At 33.0% G+C, this 19845-nt stretch overlaps 1 protein-coding gene and 1 long non-coding RNA gene across 4 annotated transcripts in view; one reads left to right on the forward strand and one right to left on the reverse strand.

Annotated features, from left to right (window-relative positions):
* The first annotated feature begins 1425 nt into the window (after positions 1-1425).
* The window catches only part of LOC128990152 (tetraspanin-18-like), a 70735-nt gene continuing 52315 nt past the window's right edge, over positions 1426-19845 (forward strand). The window contains exon 1 of one of the 3 annotated variants that reach the window (XM_054412422.1): positions 1426-1543. In XM_054412422.1, coding sequence (XP_054268397.1) covers positions 1512-1543 — 32 coding nt within the window. In that variant the 5' untranslated portion in view covers positions 1426-1511. Of the gene's footprint in view, positions 1554-19845 lie in introns of all 3 variants that reach the window. The other 2 variants (XM_054412423.1, XM_054412424.1) reach the window with 2 other exon arrangements.
* On the reverse strand, positions 18811-19512 carry LOC128990153 (uncharacterized). The gene is made up of 2 exons (XR_008490493.1): positions 19462-19512; positions 18811-19071 (listed from the first exon to the last, which is right to left on the reverse strand). It is a non-coding gene; the product is annotated as an uncharacterized LOC128990153 (long non-coding RNA).

Below are 19845 nucleotides of genomic sequence, written 5' to 3' on the forward strand. Positions count from 1 at the left end.
AACTTATTAAACAACATGGATACAATTTACAGACTTAAGAGGCCATCAATTCTGAACCTGCCCTTCAGATTTTTGTAAAGTTTTTTATCGAAAAAATTGTTTTTGACAGTGCTTAAAAGCTATTTTTAATGTTCAAAAGTTAATTTGTCGTATTACATAGCATTTACTTATTGTTCAATATATTATAGAACAGATTGTAAAGTAAAAAAATAAAAAAAATGTTCTCATTGTAGCCATGGAGACCGATCAATATTTACTTTTAAAATGCTCACCTCAGAAGTTTTAAAGGCAAATTGGCGAAGCCCACGGTTAGTATCAAAGTGTGAATTTATTACCACCCTATTATAATTCTTGGTATGGTAGCTATATTTTTGTGAAATGTAAGAACAGTCGGTTCGGTAGTTTTTTTGCCTATTAGTAATACACATATAGTCACACAACATTATATTTTTGCGAATTTCCCATATAGAGAATAAGCTATTACTGTAGTACTCATGGTAAGACCTGGACCCGGGACTGATTTATTTTTTCGTTTTGAGGTCCCTACAGGCCAAAAATGCCAACCGTTCAGATTCATATTTATATTTTTGTATATTTCTGTCCGTTAGCACGATAACTCGAGCAAAAAAAAAAGTGATCCGATTTTGATTAATTTTGAACGAGTTCGCGAACCAGCATGATCGGACCATGGGAAAGGGGGTTTATGGGGTAAAATTTAGTTTTTCTCGTTTTTGACCCTAAAAACAAATTAGCAATTTCTTTCCAAATCATTTTGTAGAACTTAAAAAAACTAATAGTTTCGTATGTTGAAGCATTATTATGCGCCTCATGGTTACGAAATGCAGATTTCAACGAAAACAATTTCGATCTAGTTTATTTTAAAGAAATTTATATTTGGTAGTCAATTAGACCGATATTTATATGTAAGGGCTTTGAAGTAGTTGAGTCAATGCTATTTTAAACGACCCAATAATATATGTAACCTCAACCTTTTATGTATATATGTTTAGTTTATGGTTATTTATAGTAGAACTTTGGTTATTTATAATAAACTCAATTTTATTTTTGTTGTATTGACTTGGCTAATGCAAGTTTGTTTAAGCTCAATAAACGACTTACTAATTAACCCAATTTACGTAATATTTTCGATCAAAAATATTCATCGCCAGACTTCGAATAGCCTAATTAACTCCTAAAGAGGAACCGATGGAAAACAGCGTCAAAACAAAATCAGTTTGAAACGGTGCTTAATGAACCGTGTCTGAGGCTGTATGTGTACTCTGTGTAAACTAGGCGAGTCGTACTCCGGGGGGTGGTGCGCCCGCGGGTGTGATATTGGAGGGAGATTGTGGCGGGAGAGGGTGAGTTTAGATGGTACATCCACCCCTCGTATCCACAGTCCTCGTCCAGCCTCGGAGAGGTCAGGGTGCGCGATCTTTCGCCCGTGTATTCTGAAGCTCCTTTATTGAGCTGCCGAAGTGAGCTGTTGCAGGATTAACTGTTGCAGTTGTATGGAAAAACTCCCGAACAACCCTGCCAATAGGTGAGCTGGGGTAGGTGTGTCTCATTTTGGATTTACAGGTAGCCGCTGTATTAGGATAGAATACTACTAGTGCGTTGCAAAGTGTATAAAATGTAACGTTTTCGTTGATAAAATTGCATTTACGATCGACACCCAGCTTATTCTCACACTCTTAGGATGATAATATATGATTAGTCCTACATCTTGAATTAAATAAACATATTTAATAATCTACTTGATACCATATGTATTGTATAGGGTTAAAAAGTGAAACAATAAAAATCTATGAAGGTGGTAAGAGTATTTAAAACGTATGCATAGCATTGAGTATAAACATAACTTATAGTTATGTTTATACTCAATGGCAATAGTAATGACTTGGTAAAGTAGTTGAACATCCAATCCTTATTTCGTACAAACCAAAATAATATTTTCATGTGAAATTTGTATGTTGCAAATGATAAATTTATATATAACATAAATTAGAATAGATTGGATATAAATTAATTTTGTAGTAACAGAACATTCATCAGGTATGACCTACATTCTGGTTGTATAACGTTGACCCCGCCTTTGAAATTCAGAACGTGATGATCTTGAAATCTCCATTATTTATCATTCCTCGTCAGCTTCTTTCATTCAACCATAGGTTAGGTTACAGAAACTGTGTTCCTGTAGTAAACATAGTTCACATTTGTAGGATATATATGAGAGACTAGACCTAAGTGATATCTATGATCATCAGATTATAATATTTGTATTTACTAATATTTTTAAATGCTATTTAAAAACCTTTTTGGGTATAACGATTAAGTGATTATTTTAAATCTATGTTATAAAAACAAGGTATTTTAAGCAACGTATGCAAATTTATAAACTAACATAATTTAAATATAGATATGGCATATAGATAGTATATAGTTATAGTAGTTATAGTATATAGTATATAGTTTACAAAACATAAATTATTAAAGGGTGAGAGTAATTAAAACTAAATAATTTACTAGAAAGTAATCATAAAATAATTCAGCAGGGAAATATCATTGTTGGTGCCAACTGTTGCACCAGTCGACAAATTCTGGGAACCTGTTGGAAATGGAATTATTTTACGCCATTTAAATCTCAATTGGATAATCTTATTATTTATTTAATTAGTGGATTGATCACTGTATATTTTATTATAACGACGCCGGATTTTGGAAATTGAAAAACAAGATTTTGTATAATATTAGGCCTACTATGTAGGTGTTAAGGTAAAATAAAAACCATTTTATTAAATTATTTATGCGTGATTAATTTGGTTCATCAAACAAATCTGATACACAAAGTTTATATAAATAATGTTGTAATTATGTACACTGCCAACTACGAAATTAAACACAATAAATGATTTAAGTTACCAATATTAGTTGGCAGACTATTCATCGATGGGTTTGTTAAAGGCGTTTCAATAAGCTAAGCCTCCATTGAAATAAAACAAATAACAACTTTGAGATGAAGTAACATTTTAGAAAGGTGTTTCTTGCTTGGCTGCGGCCTCAGCTCGTGCGTTTGACCTCCAGACGGTTAAAAATTAATGTTTATTAAAAGTCAATATTTAAGATTTTTAAATACATTTTAAAACTATGATTCGACATGAATACCACTTTTAAAAGTGTATTTAGCATGAAATAGTATGTTTCATCACTAGAGCGTAAATTAAATCTTTTCGACTCTAGTAAAAAATTCACCTTGAAATGAAGTGAAAAAATTTGTGATTATTGGTTGAAAAACACTTTTTGCCCGTGTCGTAAACTATATTTTTCGTCACATTGCAAAATTATTAATGTAACGAGCTATAAAAGGAACAGACTTTTCATGTAAAGCTAACCTCTCAATACGAATGTAATTTACTGTATATTATTTGTCTGCAAATTTATTTTCAAATTTGCTAATTGATAATAATTGAATTATTAATGACTGCTAATGCTAACAACCAACTGTTTAGTAAGTGATACAATTATTTCGTCTATTGCGATTGTGTAAGTGTATCGATATGTTGAACTATCGACAAGAATACAACATAAAGCTACAACCGTTGAAAGCAGTGGATACATTATTTCGATACATGCGATTACTTGCAATCCAAGTTTTAAACTTACTTTACATCTGACTTTTACTCCCTAGAGACTAAAAAGACTTTTCACTCCCTAGGGAGTAAAATAGCTGCTTTAGACCCACAACGCATGTTTTTATACTTTAAAGGCTGATTTGATGCAGGATGACGAAAAACTGTATTATATACTAGGATATCGTTTATTTGTATATTTATTTAAAAGTTGATCCATTTGTGTGAATTGTTATAATAATACTGAAAGTTTTTTTTTTTAGAATTTTAGGTTAGAATTTGTTACGCCTAAAATATAAATTATTAAAAATAATAGTAATGCGGTAAAATACAGTATGAAAACTTTTAGTTTTCAGCTAATGTACTTATTGTATACAACTATAGTAAGCTAGGATTATAACAAATATAGGTTAATTTACTATGGCATCTCCCATTATTATTTTGTTACTGTATTTTACAGCATTACTAGTATTTTGATTAATTTCTATGCGTAACAAATTCTAACTTGAATAAACGTAATAGTTATATGTGTGAAAAAGGTTTGCATTTACTAACTCTTGCACCAATACAATAAGTTTATTTTCTATCTTTATGTTTAGTCTACGTACTTGGGTAAAAATTTCAGTTGTACAAAGATTTAAGAAAATCTGTTTGACAGATTCAGCATTCCATTTCTATTTGTTAAAACATGCAAAGATTTATAGGTAGTTAAAGTAAGTTATTATCAATTTCTACGTCAAAACTATCACCTTTACATATTGACATTATTAACAGTAGCAATGAAGATAACGAAAAGTAAAACGAGTGAGATTCATAACAATAATATTAAATAATCTAAGCTTAATTATTTACATAACTAAAAATAGTGTTTGGAGTCGAATTAAACGAGTAAAATAATTTTTATTCTCACTATCCACCTATGCTCACAGTAAAGTTTTGGTTTAAAATTTACATATCAAAATAAAGCTTGAATACAAATGTAGGGTAAAATTTAAGTGATATTCTTTTATTGCACCACTTTAAGTTGAGCTGTTACTTGTGACCATAAAGTATCACTAACTATGTTTAAACTAGACTATATAATTATTGTAAAAATACAAAGTAATAAAAAAGGAAAATTATTCCAAATAAAGTACTTCACTAGAAACAATTTATAACTTTAGAAGAGGAAAATTCAGCTCCAAATGCCAGCTGTTGCACCAAAGTGTAAATCCTAGTAGACTGTTGAGTTTAAGCTAAAGCAATGTTACAACTTTATCTTTTAATTTCTAAAATGTTTTCCTTATAGACTTAAAAACAAAAAGCTTTTATGATATAATAGACTAAGGATTCAAATTAGTAAGGATTACAAAAAATAGTCCCCAGGTATTAAAGCGATGCTCCTGGATAATCCACGGAAGTCGTATTTTAGTGTCGAAGAGTTAAAGGGTGGAAGGGGGAGATGCAGGGGGTTAAAAATGGGAGGTCCACAAATTATTCCCTGCTTTAAGCCAGTTATTTTTCAAATTGTTAATGTAATGCAACATCTAAATTAGCGATATTTCCTCTTAACTCTTTCGGTGGGTAACATTACTCTATCATGGTAAAATGACAATTTATGTATATATTTTTACAAAATGATTGATTATTAAAAAAAGGTTAATTCCGTATGTACTTAAAAACGCTGTCACTTTAACGGAAAATATAGTTTTTCTAAGATACTAATTGACTCAAACCCTAAAAAAAAGATGATTTTTCATTCAAAACTCATAGAACTGAAAGGAAGAAATATCTCTGCCTTGGTTCTCGAGGATTCTACTCCGGATATCACTGGAATTCTAAGTCTACTATTTCCACTTCAATCTTGACCATGCATTTTAGAATTTTAAAATTTAAGCTGCTATAAATAATCATACCTCATACTGTATACAAACTTGTTTCGTTTTGTATGACGTATTAGTTATTATTGCTACCCATAATTATCAATTTTATAGCTTTACCTTTACAAATTCGTCTTTTAAAAGGTTTGCAGTATTTTCACCATGCAGCGGTAATGATGAAAATACTGTATTAAGAATGACAAAATAAAATAAACAAAGGAAAATAGCTAAATGAGTTTTGAGTGAATTTTTTTTCTTCGGCTTGAATAAGGAAAACTTTAGCACTTTAGGGAATACTGTATCCTTACTTTGCGCAATACATGACACTAATCAAAGAGTAAATTAACTGGATCGCCGTATCATGACGTCAACGCCACTACATCACCCAAACTAATTAATCTTCAAACCCAATGAGCAATTTGTGTATCTCTATCTACTAGTAGGCATTTAATATTACTATCAGTAGAGCAATATGAGAGAAGCCGTTGGTAATCCCGATGTTCAATTTCAGTTAGAGAGTAATATTTTTTGGAACTGATAATAATATGACAATAGTCATGTTGATAGAAACAGTAGTGAATTCAAAATCATGGCATTGCTAAAACCACTTCATATCTAAAATGTGACATTAAAATTCTACAATGTATGAACTTCAAATGTAAAATGTAACAGTTTTCACAACTTTTCAAATAAACAATCTACTGGATTTATTGTAGATATTTCTATTCAAAGCTGCAATATAATTCAAAGCCGTCGCTTAAAGCTTATTTAAGTTCCATTGTCCACTTTAATTTAATTGGAATTCTCCAATTATAAGATTTTATGAGGTTAGCGAGGTTTGTTATTGCAAGTATAGTTCCATCATCCTACCTTCAAAGTAAAGCAAATAAATCATGTGCAACATGATATTTTAGGGTTATTTGAATCAACACACCACATTTCTCTTGTATTATGCCACAACAGTATCAATGTTGTTATAAAAATATAATGAATGCATCGCTACTATTTATTTGTCCAATACATCTGTTTATTTTTTTGTATAAGTTAGTTACACATTAACAATGTTTGTAAAATATTTAAAATATGGTTTTAAAACATTTTATTTTCACATATTCATTTTTTAATTGAATTCCAAAGTGAAAAGCAAACAGAGTAATATTAAATAGATTCTCATTTGATTTTAATACGGAGTTAGAATGTTTAGGGATTTTATCGTATTTACGTAAGCAAAGAATAGTATATTTCATTACTAGGACCGAAAGTGGCATTTTCCGGAGCGCGCTCAAGTTTTTGTGTGAGGCGAAGCCGAACACAGGAAAATCCAATTTCACATGCGAGGCGAAGCCGAGTATGTGAGAGCTATTTTCACGTACGAGGCGAAGCCGAGGACGGGAATAATGGAGCAAGAGCCGGAAAATAACTTTCGGTACGAGTTATGAACGATACTTTTCATCACGACGCAAAAATACACAAACACAGAATAACAGACCTCAGTAATATTACAACTAGTTTATTTCTAAATTATTTATTTTAAACATCAAAATAAAATCTTCTAAAAGGAAACCTTTGTATATTTCTCGATTAATCTTTTTTTAAACATAAAAAAATCTAAAGGGAACCTACTTTACAATCAAAAAATTAGAAGTTTATGGTTATGTTTATTGTACAGTTTTCATTGTTGGAGACATTCACTCCTTCGTTTAAAAGTTTTCTCTGAAGTTCTTGAATCGTTGAAACGTTTGTAGTGGTCGTGTTTGTTTCATCAACTTTTCTCTGAGGACATTCTTCATCTTCTGAGTTGTTAAACACATGATCAATGTCAAAAAAATCTATTTGGCTTCCTGAATGTGTTTTTTCTACAACATTTCTGTTTGTATTCTCAGCAGCTGTTGAACTCATTGCATGCGGATTTTTAAACAGTTTTCTTGACAGTTGTAATTTTCTTCCAATGGAATTTTCTATGTAACTCTCTGCGTCATTAGAGGATTTCCAACCTCCGTGTGATTTAAGGGCAAGTAAATCCCCTCCTCCCTCAACTAGCATGGTGGCTGAGGTACGCCTGAGGGCGTGTCCAGTATAGCGCTCCGGTTCGTCTAATTTAAGGTATTCTGCTACCTTTTTTGGGATTGAACTGATTGTGTGACCCCCTACATTTTGTCCCACGCATTTACCCTTCCTGTAACCAATTAAAAATCGGTTACTTTTCATTTGTCTGGGGCGCAATAACAAATATTTGCGAATCAAATCACATGGTCTATATGGACAGTTGTCATTGGTTATGGTAAAACTGCGTTTAATGTGTGTTTTGCCATCGTTGAGAAACACGACAAAAAAACTGCCATTGTCTGTAATATCTTCTACTTTTAAATTTATAAGATCGTGGTTTCGACTCCATAAATACCGAGCGTTAGGATGACTTTGCTCAATAGCCATTCATTGTCAGGAGCGTTAACCATGAATCTTTGAATTTCATCTTCAGTAAAAACCTTAGCTTTTGTAGGTTGATAACCCACTGATTGACGTTTAAGAAATGCTAGAGATTTGTTAAATTTTGATACATCCACATTTTCTTTTAATTTCAAACCACTCTTTATCATAGAAAATTTACTCCACAACGTTGTTGGTTTCATGCTTTTAGATTTCTCAGATAAATATACTAATAAAACTTCGTCACTTACATTCTTTGGTAAAACATTGTGTCCTTGGCACCAGTCCATAAACTTCCTGAACTCCTCATTATACCTCTCTCTCGATTTCTCTGGAAGGAGGTTTTTGGTTATCTCTAAAGCTTTCTTCGATAAATCGTCCGAAATAATAGACATATTTTGGCCGCTTTTAAATACGCACTAAGCTAAAAACACAGCAAAACAAGCTTATGCCTGTTTATGTTTACATTTAGATTGTCAAACAATAAAAACAGCTGATTCAAATCATTAAATTAAACTGTAACAAAACACTAGCGCGCGTAGTGAATAAATGGAGAACTAATTGAGAGCGACGAAAGTAAATTTAGAGCGAGGGAAAATCAGCTGATCGATTTTTCCTCGCCCTAAATTAGAGCTTGGGAAACGGCTACTTTCATTGATGTCAGCTGTTATCGAAAATAGTTACTTTCGTTACGGAGTGATGAAAAATTATTTTTGTTTACGTCACAAACAAAACGATATTGGATCTCATATTGCATCGACGTTTCACAGGATTTGTTAAATATTAGTATTTAATCCATGGCATTAACATATCCAAGATATAGTGATCAGTAGTGATTTTAACGGTTTAATATTCAAATTCAATACCACTTGATCAAAAATATTGTTTTGTCTTTTTACCTTATTAAAAAAGGGACAACATGATATTATACGTTTGTGAAAGCTATTATAAAGAGTTTATACTATCTTCAACTTGAAAGACAAACTGCTCAAGCAGGCAATAATTTGTGGGATTCTCGCTTGTTTGCTCCCGACTTCACATCTTTCCCTCCATCGAGTATTTTATAACTGAAATTAAAATATTTAACTGACTTCTGAAAACTTTTTTGGTGAATTAATTTAAAACCCAGGAGTAATCGTCATACTCATAATTCAATAGCTTAGTCTGGAACAGATGTTTCGAATGAATTGAAATAACACAACATTCAGCCTTTTTAATGAGTTCATTTGCACAATTCATCACTTGGTGTACATTTGTTGAATTATTTTGAATCGTAAATATCTCGAACGCAATAATTTATTTTGATTAAATAACACTTGTGATGAAATTAATTCTTAATGTAATCTGAAGTCAACGGTAGACAAATTTAGACGCGCGCGTGTAGCCCCGGAATTTTGATATTTTAGCAATACAGTTTTTAAATTGATACATAAACGAATGTGTCTGTTGTAAATAAGTTTTGTAGCAGGTGCCTAAACGAAAAAGTGTCATGCCAAACCCTTTCCGTTTATCTAACTACGTATGAATAAAAAAAAAAATGTGTTTATTGTTATTACTTATATTATAGATTTTTACTAGGATACCCAAAAATATACAGTATTTAACAATCTATACGTCATTTTTGCTAAATATTTGAAGACAATACGCCTTTAACTTAAGTGTAAATTGTCTAAGTGTTTTTATCCAAGAACTTAGGAATTTATTGTTCTTTTAACGTTATTGGATTTCTTATACTATAATTAGACATAACGCAAGTATTGTCCGTATGACAATACAATTTATCTAACTCAAATTAAAAGCCTTAAAGTAGAATCCCAAGATTGCAATCTTATGTAATAAGGAATCTAAAATTCACTTCCATTTAATTAATTTATCTGATCTGGTTATTGTTTGTCATAAATGATCAACAGGCAAAATTTACTAACAGTAACATTCATTTAATCAAACGAGTGTTTAGTAATATTAACCAATCTTTTATATAGTTCAGAAATTGAAAATTTATGAATTGTACTAATTACAAGGGAAGTAATTAATTAGTAGATAGGAAAGAAATTGAGAACAGATTTTTTTTCATTTAACATCAATTACTATTGTTATGTAACCTTTGATAAAACTCTCGAAATTATAATGTAAAAGGCTACTTAATAAGTAAGATTATTAAATTACAGTACTGTATTATTGACTATAATGAGAAATCATTTATATGGCAAACATCAAAATTAATCAGTTTTATAGCTGTTATAATCCTTCAATATTTTAAGTGTAATTTTTTTCTGTGTCATTGGCAACCTTAGTTTTTAAGGCAGACGTATTTATTTTTATAAATAAATTATTTTCTCTGGTATAGAAATACATAATACAACCATGTATTTATTATTTGATAGCGATATACACGATGCTACTCAGGCTTTTGGTTGGTCGCTCAAGCGTGAAAAAGCCTAGGAAGATTCAAGGCTGGTCTGTATTCGTTGGTTTCCTCGCTCCATACAACCGAATGCAATGCCTTAGATTTTGGTTTAGGTATTAAATAAACATTTTTAGTGTGGATTCCTGTAAAAACATTGTTAGGTAAACATAGGTACAATTTTTACTAGAAAGATATTGATAAAAATAAGGGACAGTAAAATGTAGTGACAACGTTTTGTGTATTATAATGAAATAAACTCACAATAACACAAGAGACACATTGTATTGCATTGAATTTTGGAATTCCATGACGTGTGGGTGGCTTGGGTTTTAGGCGCATATCTTAAGTATACCATCGGGGACAATCCGGGTAATTTTAACCGACTTCCCCCCTACCAACAAAAGGAGGAAGTTTGAAATTTGTTTGTGGCAATGTTTTTTTTTCAATGTATGTTCACCAATTTCTCTGTGATTCCTTTACCGATCAGCGTGGTTTTACCACCAAAATAACCAGGAGAGTTTCTATTTGGTACCATATATAACATTATGTTTAAGTGTAATATTTGTTTCGGTGAAAAATGCTGAAAACCTAAAATATACAACATTGATTTTGTTTATATTTGTGCAGAGAAGGCAATAAATAATAATAATATTCCTTCAGCTGTTAGTTGAAACCATTTAATGATGATACAGACAGTTCTTCATGAAACAGTTGTTTCATATTGATTGCTAAACTATTTCTTGCCATGGAGCCTAAATAAATTACATTGAAAAAATGCATTTTGTTTTGGTTACTATAAAAGAGGTATTTCAACGTATGACCTGATTTGTGTATAATTCTGTTTTTGAGTCTTGAATATTATGACTTATAAAAACATAGTTAATAGCTGTATGATATTGACAAATAAAGGTATATTGTGAAAACCAAAGCATTCGTAAAAGAGGTCTAAATATAAATCAGATGCAATTATTCGTTACACGACCTAAGAAGTGTTAGAGTGCATAATCGTAAAAAAAGAGTGCATAATATAAAAAAATACCCCCGACGCAGCAAACCTGCCGACTAAGCGAATTTCCATTTGTCTGAATTGATTTTCATTTAAATATATTTTAATAACATTAGGTTTAACGAGTACCTAGGTTTGCTGCTACAAGGAAACTAATAAAGTGTGTTTTTGAGTAAAATATTGATAGCTTAGTACAAAATAAATAAATTTGCCAAGTTTGATTAAAATATATTCATAAACAAGCAAACTACAACATTTGACAATATTCTCCATAAGAATAACATGGGAATTTTAAATTTACAATTTTTTTGATTTTCTCCGTTACTAATAATCGAACAAAAATACTTTTATATACTAAATTATTTGCTTTTTTAAGCTCTTTAAAAAGGTCTAATGAGAAATTGGGAAATTTTGTGTTTTTTGAGGGTCAAAAGTGAGAAAAACCAATTTTTACCCCATAAAACCCCCCGTAAAGCCCCGTTCCCATGGTCCGATCGTGCTGGTTCGCGAACTCATTCAAGGTTATCCCGCTTTACACCTTTAAATCAAATTTCATCAAAATCGGAGAAAAATTACTCAAGTTATCGCGTTCACGGACGTATATATATATATATATATATATATACAATATATATAAGTCTATATATATATATATACATATATAAAAATTTGAACGAATAGTGTTTTTGGCCTCTGGGGACATCAAAATGAAAAAGTAAATCGGTCCCGTGTCTAGGTCTTACCGTGCCACCTACGGTAATAGCTACTTCCCTATAGGGAAATTCGCTAAAACTCAAGTAATTAATAGATAACAAATTATACAGTCACTAAAAATCACAATCACACAACCGATTTCAAACGCTCTAAAAAGAATGAAATAATTTAAATAAATTAAAGTTTTGTACTAGTGTACCTGTTGCTCGAATTCGAGCAATTGCTAAGTATTACAGGCGTTATTTTAAAACGAATAACAGTCATAATTTCTGGTGACTTTAAAATATTCGACTCAAAGATTATGGAAATACTCAAGATGTACATAACAGATCGATATAATCAACATTTATTGTAAATAGTGTTTTCTACAAATAGCGATACTCATAGCCGCAGTAAGTTTCCAGACACATTATGTGTCCAAAAGCCTAACAGCACGACTCCCTTCCCCATACCGCCCTGAGCGATAGGGATCATTGAGATTCACTCTAACCTTTCCTCTCCCCTTCATGGGCAAGTTTTCTCTCTTAGTTTTTGTTTGTTTCTTTTTTTTTAATTTGAACGCCCCTATGTATCCCTGGGTTTCCTATTTCCCTAGCTACTTTTCTAAACGTCTCAATTGTTTCATTGTCACTACACTACACTACACTACACTACACTACTAATAACTAAGCTAGAAATTAATACTACATTTCCCTCTTGTGCATAACAGCAGATTGACTCAATTTTTAATTACTATATTTATTCCATGAATAGTACACACTCCCTCCGCCAAACTAAAAATTGGGGCAATCAATCTCGCATAAATAAGCTACTAAAATTGCAATTTCTAACATCTCAAAACAGTTTAAATTTCAGAATATAAACGTTTCAATCAAACTCCAGTATACAGATAATTATCTGTTTCAAGTTTCCCTGCCCATGCTAGTTATCGCTACAACCACTACAGGACCCTGTAATCGAACATTTGGTAAGACAACTATGTGCTAGCATCTCTAAGACATTTGAATATAAATTCTATACAAAATATTTACATAACAAAATATACTTAATTCGAACCTTTGCTTTTACTGTTGAAAGTTTACTTTAATTTAGTTTCCTATAACCCATTTTAAAAACCATAATTTTGCATATCCGTTCGCTGTTTCCAAATAATCATTCATTCAAATTTGTGTGTGTGTGGGTTAGTGTCTACTGAAACATCCATCATGCATACTACATTCATTCAACATTCAACTTGGAGCTCCACTTTCACTCACTCATGTATTCCCCATACAAACAGCCAGTCACTCTTATTTACAAACGACGAACCATTTTCCCATACAATAATAGTAAACCAATATTTATTACTCTAGATAAGCCTATAGTTCGAATTAGTTATATTTAAAAATTGTCTACCCTTCTCATACCTATTTCTTATTGGAATATTAAAATTATTTACAAAATGATCAAGGTTTATAATGCATCAAATAGTTTTTCAAATAGACTCGCAAATATTTACAAAGAGTACGGTCTACTGATTAACTAACCTTACATCAAACCTTTTACTTTACTTCATGTTTATACAATTTCAAATCAACTATGTGTACTCTTCTCAAATCCGTGACATCTTTGACATTCTGTACTAAAACCGTTACTGAACTGATAAAAAATAAAATCCTGTAAATGCCGCGATATCTGCCTGCTAATTTCTTAGAAAACCCCTTTGCTTTATCACTTAAATAATGAGTCTTGATGAATACTAGGTCTTGAAGACGAAACGGGTGCTTGTTCCTTGGATGGCGGTATTTCTCCCTGTTGCTATTTTGCATCTGGCTTCTCCGGATGTTGGTTACAGCCTTATGAAGATTTTCACGCCTTTCTTCTGCGGTCATCTGGTCGTTGAGGAGGTCGTGTAGATTCCAAATGTTGGCAAGTGCGTTGTTAGGATGGAAATTGTGCATAAGTTCGAATGCGGTGAAATTCGTGCTTGAGTTTCTTGCACTGTTTAGGCATAATTGAATTTCTCCCAGATTTTCATCCCAATTAGCTTGTTCTTTATCGTAATAGCACCTCAATAGAGTCCCAACGTTTTTTATATATCTCTCAGATGTATTCGTGGCAGCGTGGTATGGGCTTATGGTTTTGTGAGTAATGTAGTTTTTAAATAGATGAGCTTTAAAAATCCTGGAAGTGTAGTACTTTGCGTTATCAGTCAATATAACACGTGGCACAGAATAGTTGCCATAGATTATTTTCAGTTTGTCTATAATTACAGTCGAGGTACACTCTCTCATCGGAAATAGCCAAATAAAGCCTGTGAAGGAATCCACCACTAACAAAATGTATTTGTTACTCCGTTTAGATCTAGTTATAGGCCCGTAAACATCAGTAAATAATGTATCCATAGGTCGTGAAATAGGGTGTGATAATAGTTCACCTTCGTATTTGCGATGCGCAGGTTTGGCGCTCATACACACTGTGCATGCTTTGACTCTTTGTCTGATGTACTCATTGAGCTTAGGGTTGTAAAAATATTCATTAGCTTTCATTTTAGTGCGCCATTCTCCTTGATGGCCACCTGTACTTAGCCAAGTGTGAAAATACAAATATATTACCGGAAATAATTTAGCAGGTAAATATATTCTTTCTCTATTGCGCCCATTGTTAAACATGATTAGATTTTTCTTCAAGAAATAACTCTTATTGTTAGTATCATCCAAAATACTACGCTTGATGTTTTGACATTCTTCATCATTTGCTTGGTGTTCAATGAGATCAGTGAAAGCAACCGGAATTTCAGATATAATATTGTTAAAGCGCAGCTCAGAAGTTATCGCCCTGTTATCAGGAACACTCTGTCTCTGTCCCTCGAAGGATCTGCTGTGGTGATTATCTGAAGTGACCTTGGCCTCCGTCGAACGCTCGTTTGCCCTTGCCTCATATTCGGCTAAAATATTCACTGTTCGGGAATTATTATCTTCTTCCTGGAATAATCGGGAGAGACAATCCGCAACTTGGTTAGCTTTTCCGGGAATATGAACAACCTTGTAGTCTAAGCTTAATAGTTTCTCTACCCATCTGGACAGTCTTCCTAGCTTACTTTTAGTATTTAATACAAAACTCAATGCTTGGTTGTCTGTGTGTAATTCAAATTTTCTTATCTTCAAATATTCCGCCCATTTTTCCATACAGCAAATTACAGCTAGACACTCTTTCTCGTATGTTGTATACTTCCTCTCTGCGTCTGTAAATTTACGGGAATAATAAGCCACGGGTCTCAACTCATTGTTTACATCACGTTGTAGCAAGGTACCTCCGGCTCCTGTGTTACTGGCATCGCACTGTAACACAAACTCTTTGTTGCAGTCTATTAACGAGAGAACGGGTGGATGTGTGATACACTCTTTAAGCTTATCAAAAGCTTTTTGGCAATCTTCGGTCCATTTAAAGCGAACATGTTTCCTCCTAAGCTGGTTTAGAGGTAGGCACATGTCGGCAAAGTTCGGTATATACCGCGACCAATATGAACACATAGAGACGAATGACTTCACACCTCTGATGTTTTTTGGAACTGGAAATTTAAGTAGGTTTTCTACCCTGCTTGGATCTATAGTAACTTGGTTTTGCGATATTTTGTGACCAAGAAAACAGATTTCTTTACAACAAAATTTCACTTTATCAATATTTACAGTGAGTTTGTTATCTGCTAAAATTTTGATTACTTCTCTTACGTGTCTCAGATGTGACGTTGCGTCCTTACTGTAAACAATAATATCATCGCAGTAACATATCAGGTTCTTAAATTTAATTGAGTGAAATAATTGGTCTAAGTACTGTGACAAGGCGCTTGTGCCTATCTGAATACCAAATGGTAGTCGTAAAAACTCATATTTGCCCATACCACCAACACTGAATGCAGTTAAATGCCTAGAATCTTCTGTAAGTGGACACTGGAGAAATGCTTTGTTTAGGTCGATAACGGTGTAATATTCGGCCCCTTGTAAATGCTGATAAATAGAGTTCAAATCACCAGCCGGAAAATCCCATTTATTTAATTTTTCATTAAGTTGAGCGTAGTTAATTACTAATCTGTCTCCTTTAGTGAGAAAACCAGGGCTGCTGTATTGCGATGTTGACCTCTGAATGACCCCTTGCTCGAGCCAATCGTCGATTATTTTCTTAACCTTAACGGTGGCTATTGGACTCATATAGTAGGGCTTAATTCTAACTATGGAATCGTCATGTACTGATAGCTGAATTTTATAGTCTAATGCTTCCCCAATTTTATTAGTGAATACTTGGGGGTAATCATTAACTATTTTATTGACCTCGTCCGCCATGTTTGGTGACCCTGTGTAAGCCATTTATATTACTATCAGGGTTAGATTGCCGAATATTCAACATTATAGGACTGCTCGGCTTACTTCTAAGATAGCATATTTCACGCCTCAAGTCTATTATAATCCCTCTATTATAAATGAAGGGTGCTCCTAATACAACTGGATAAGTGCACTCAGTGATAATTAAAAATTTCTCATACCACGAAAATCTATCCAATTTGATTTGTACTGTACATTCCTTCAAAACTTTTATCTCTGCATTATTAGCTGCGAAAATTTTCCCGGTCCAGTGATTGGTGTGTCTGATACATTTAATCTTCTGTAACTTAGTGAATAATTCCAGTGACATAAAGTTTAAGCTGGCTCCGGTGTCTAACAGACCTTCTACACTTAAACCGTGTTTAAAGTTGATTTTTACGCACGGTATTTTGCAGTTAATCTTCCCTTTAGGCTTACTAAACCTATCCCTTTTATTTCGATGCCATTGTTTGATGAGCTGCCTATACTCCTTTTTAAAGTCGGGTGAATGGTCTAGATCTAGACAGTTATCAGTTGAAGATTGTTCAACGGGGGTTTGTTCCGATGTGTAATTCAATAGGCCCACCCCCTTTTTAACTAGTTTTTTGGTCTCCTAAAACAATTACGGGCGATGTGTCCAGTTCGATTGCAATTATAACACACCGGAGGTGAGGGTGCAGTATTGGCATGACGGCTATTGTTAGGTCGCACGGGCACATGAGTGTTGTGTACTGCACCGTGGCTTGGACCGTGATAACCACCTCCTTGGTGAGAGTATTGTTGACAGTGCATAACTCCCGGGGTCTGGCGTCCATGTGTACGATTTGTCGGACCTAGGCTCTGATGTGGGCTTACTGGTTCGTATCCAGCTCTTATGAAGTCAGTAAACTGGACATTATTCAATTGTACGCATAATTTGTCTAAATCCGAGTACGTGCTTGGTGGGGTTTCAAACGCTAACCTTACTCTAATTTCAGGTCTGATTCCATTTTTAATTAAATCGACTATCTCAGTCTCACTCAGATTGGCTTTTAAAACAGAGTTCTGAGTTTTTATCTCATGTATGTAAATTGATAAGGGTTCTTGGGAGGTCTGGGGTCTGTATATAAGATCATGCCGTAGTCGTTCCCGCAGTGTGATGGGTATGAAATCATGCAGAATTTCACTATGCAGCGCATCTAGAGATAACTTTCGTGCCTTCGCTTCGATGATTTTACCGTGCAACGGAGCTGTAGTGTAGTTAGGTAAGATGTCAAATAATATTTCCTCCGATAAATTTGTCTCAGTTCTAATTTCTAAAACACTCCTTAAAAAACTTAATAGAGGATTAATTTCTAATCCACTACATACTGGAATGCGATTCAGGTAAGCTTCCCACGGGTTAGTTAATTTACCAAACAGCTGTGGAGTAAGATAGGAAGTTCCGTTATCGGACCTTGCCTCTATGGTACGTTCTGGTAGTGATGTGCGCTGATTACATGTAAGGCCTACTACATCTGCCGCTTCGACTTTATTGGGGTCAACTTCCGCAGAACCTGATTTTACCGGAGTTGAAGTTAAAATATTTTGCGGGTTTCTGTGAGATTCGATTTTTTCAAGTAGTAGCTCGTCCTGTACCAGTGATTGATTCAATACTGTGTTAACATGCAAGATATCTTCTTCAGAGATTCCCGATTTACATTCTTCAAATTTTTTAACTATTGTTTTAAGATTGAATTCCAATTTTTGTAGGACCTCCCGACTTGCATCCTCGAGTTTAGAGCTAGCCAAACTGTTGATTCGTAGTGTTAAGTGTTCCTGCTTCGCCCGTATTTTAGCGCAATTCAAGCTGGAAGGTGGATCTTCAAGTTTATCTACCAATGTTTGCAAAACCATTAATCCGTCAGCAATATCTTTTAATTCCCCAGTTACTGTTGATTTCCCTTGTAGATTTGAAACCGAGCAAGGCTTATTAAAGTTCGCACGCAATTGCTTCCGTAAATTATCTACTCGTTCATCCGTTATTATCTCTCCCCGTACCAAAAGTTCATACTTTAGTTCAGAGCTGCTTAAATAATTAATATTAAAAGTAGCCATCTTATTCTAGTAGTAATTATTGTCCATCTACCTTTGTTACACCACATATACTTTTACAAAAGGTTCATTGCTTGCTACTGGTTTCATTCACCTCCTTTATACTCCCTAAGACATTCCACCAATAGTCCGTGGGTTTTAATAGTTTGAAAATTTATTAATTAGGTCGGAGACAACCTTATGCTGAGGTTTTACGTAGCCTACATGCACTCAAAACCAATTTAAGGAAAAAATGTTTTTCTTTGATGACACTTCAGATTTGTAATTAATGTTAATAGAAATCATAGTATGTCTTGCTGTAACTTTAAATTTACTATCCTTTAGTGGTAGACAGGTAGCTTGGATAAATCCCAATCACTTCAATGATATTGATGTTTATTTACTTGAACTCAAATTCAAAGACATGTACAACCAAAATAAATTCTTCCTTCAAAAATAAGACTACATTAAATAAACAGTTGGCTATATTAGACCCCAAAACAAAATAAATGTGTGGATCTTACTTTAAACTGTGACATAATCAGTGGTTAGGCTCCCCTGGGCTGTTCTTACTGCTACTCATAGTTATTGACATTCACCATGGCAGTATATAAGGTAATTAATTCACCTTGAATCTCGTCTGAAACATTACCCAATATACAAATAAAATGTATTCTAAACAAGGTCTAACCTGAAAATAACACATGGCTATTTAAATATTCACTCTTAAAACATTATTTAACATTAGTAAAATATTACTCGTTTGTAATACATTAAGACATCAAATAATTACAGTGATTCAGGTATTAATATAGCCACTTATTTAAATATTTCTCAAAAGGATAAAATAAGCAAAATTTAGAGTAAAATCACACGAGGACTCAACTGGTTATTACGTTATAAGCCGTTCATTGATAACTAAAACTAAAATCTTTCTTTGACAGAACATATAGGGGACCTGTAAAACATAATCACAAAACATAATTTTCAATAATACTTAAATCTAAAATTAATTAAAATAATTTCGTACCTTGTCGACGAGTTCTCAACAAACTTAGCCCAGTGCTGACCTTCCACTGACCTATGTAACGGCTAATTTTTAAATTATCAGTGGTACCACAATATAAGGCAAAATACTCTGCTATTCCCTATCAGTCAACACTACACTAATAACTAAGCTAGAAATTAATACTACATTTCCCTCTTGTGCATAACAGCAGATTGACTCAATTTTTAATTACTATATTTATTCCATGAATAGTACATTTTCATTCAAGTGTGTAACCCTTCACTTAACTCCACTAAAAATCCAACCCAACTAAAATAACCTTTATTAATAATTATACTATTGCATTTAAAATATTTTTGTATGGTAAGAATAAAAAAGATTATATTCTACGATTTATGTTCCTAA

This window comes from Macrosteles quadrilineatus, unplaced genomic scaffold, assembly GCF_028750875.1.
Source record: "Macrosteles quadrilineatus isolate MER2022 unplaced genomic scaffold, UCM_ALF_1.0 Scaffold_3__2_contigs__length_128488019, whole genome shotgun sequence".
In the NCBI taxonomy this organism is placed as follows: domain Eukaryota; kingdom Metazoa; phylum Arthropoda; class Insecta; order Hemiptera; family Cicadellidae; genus Macrosteles; species Macrosteles quadrilineatus.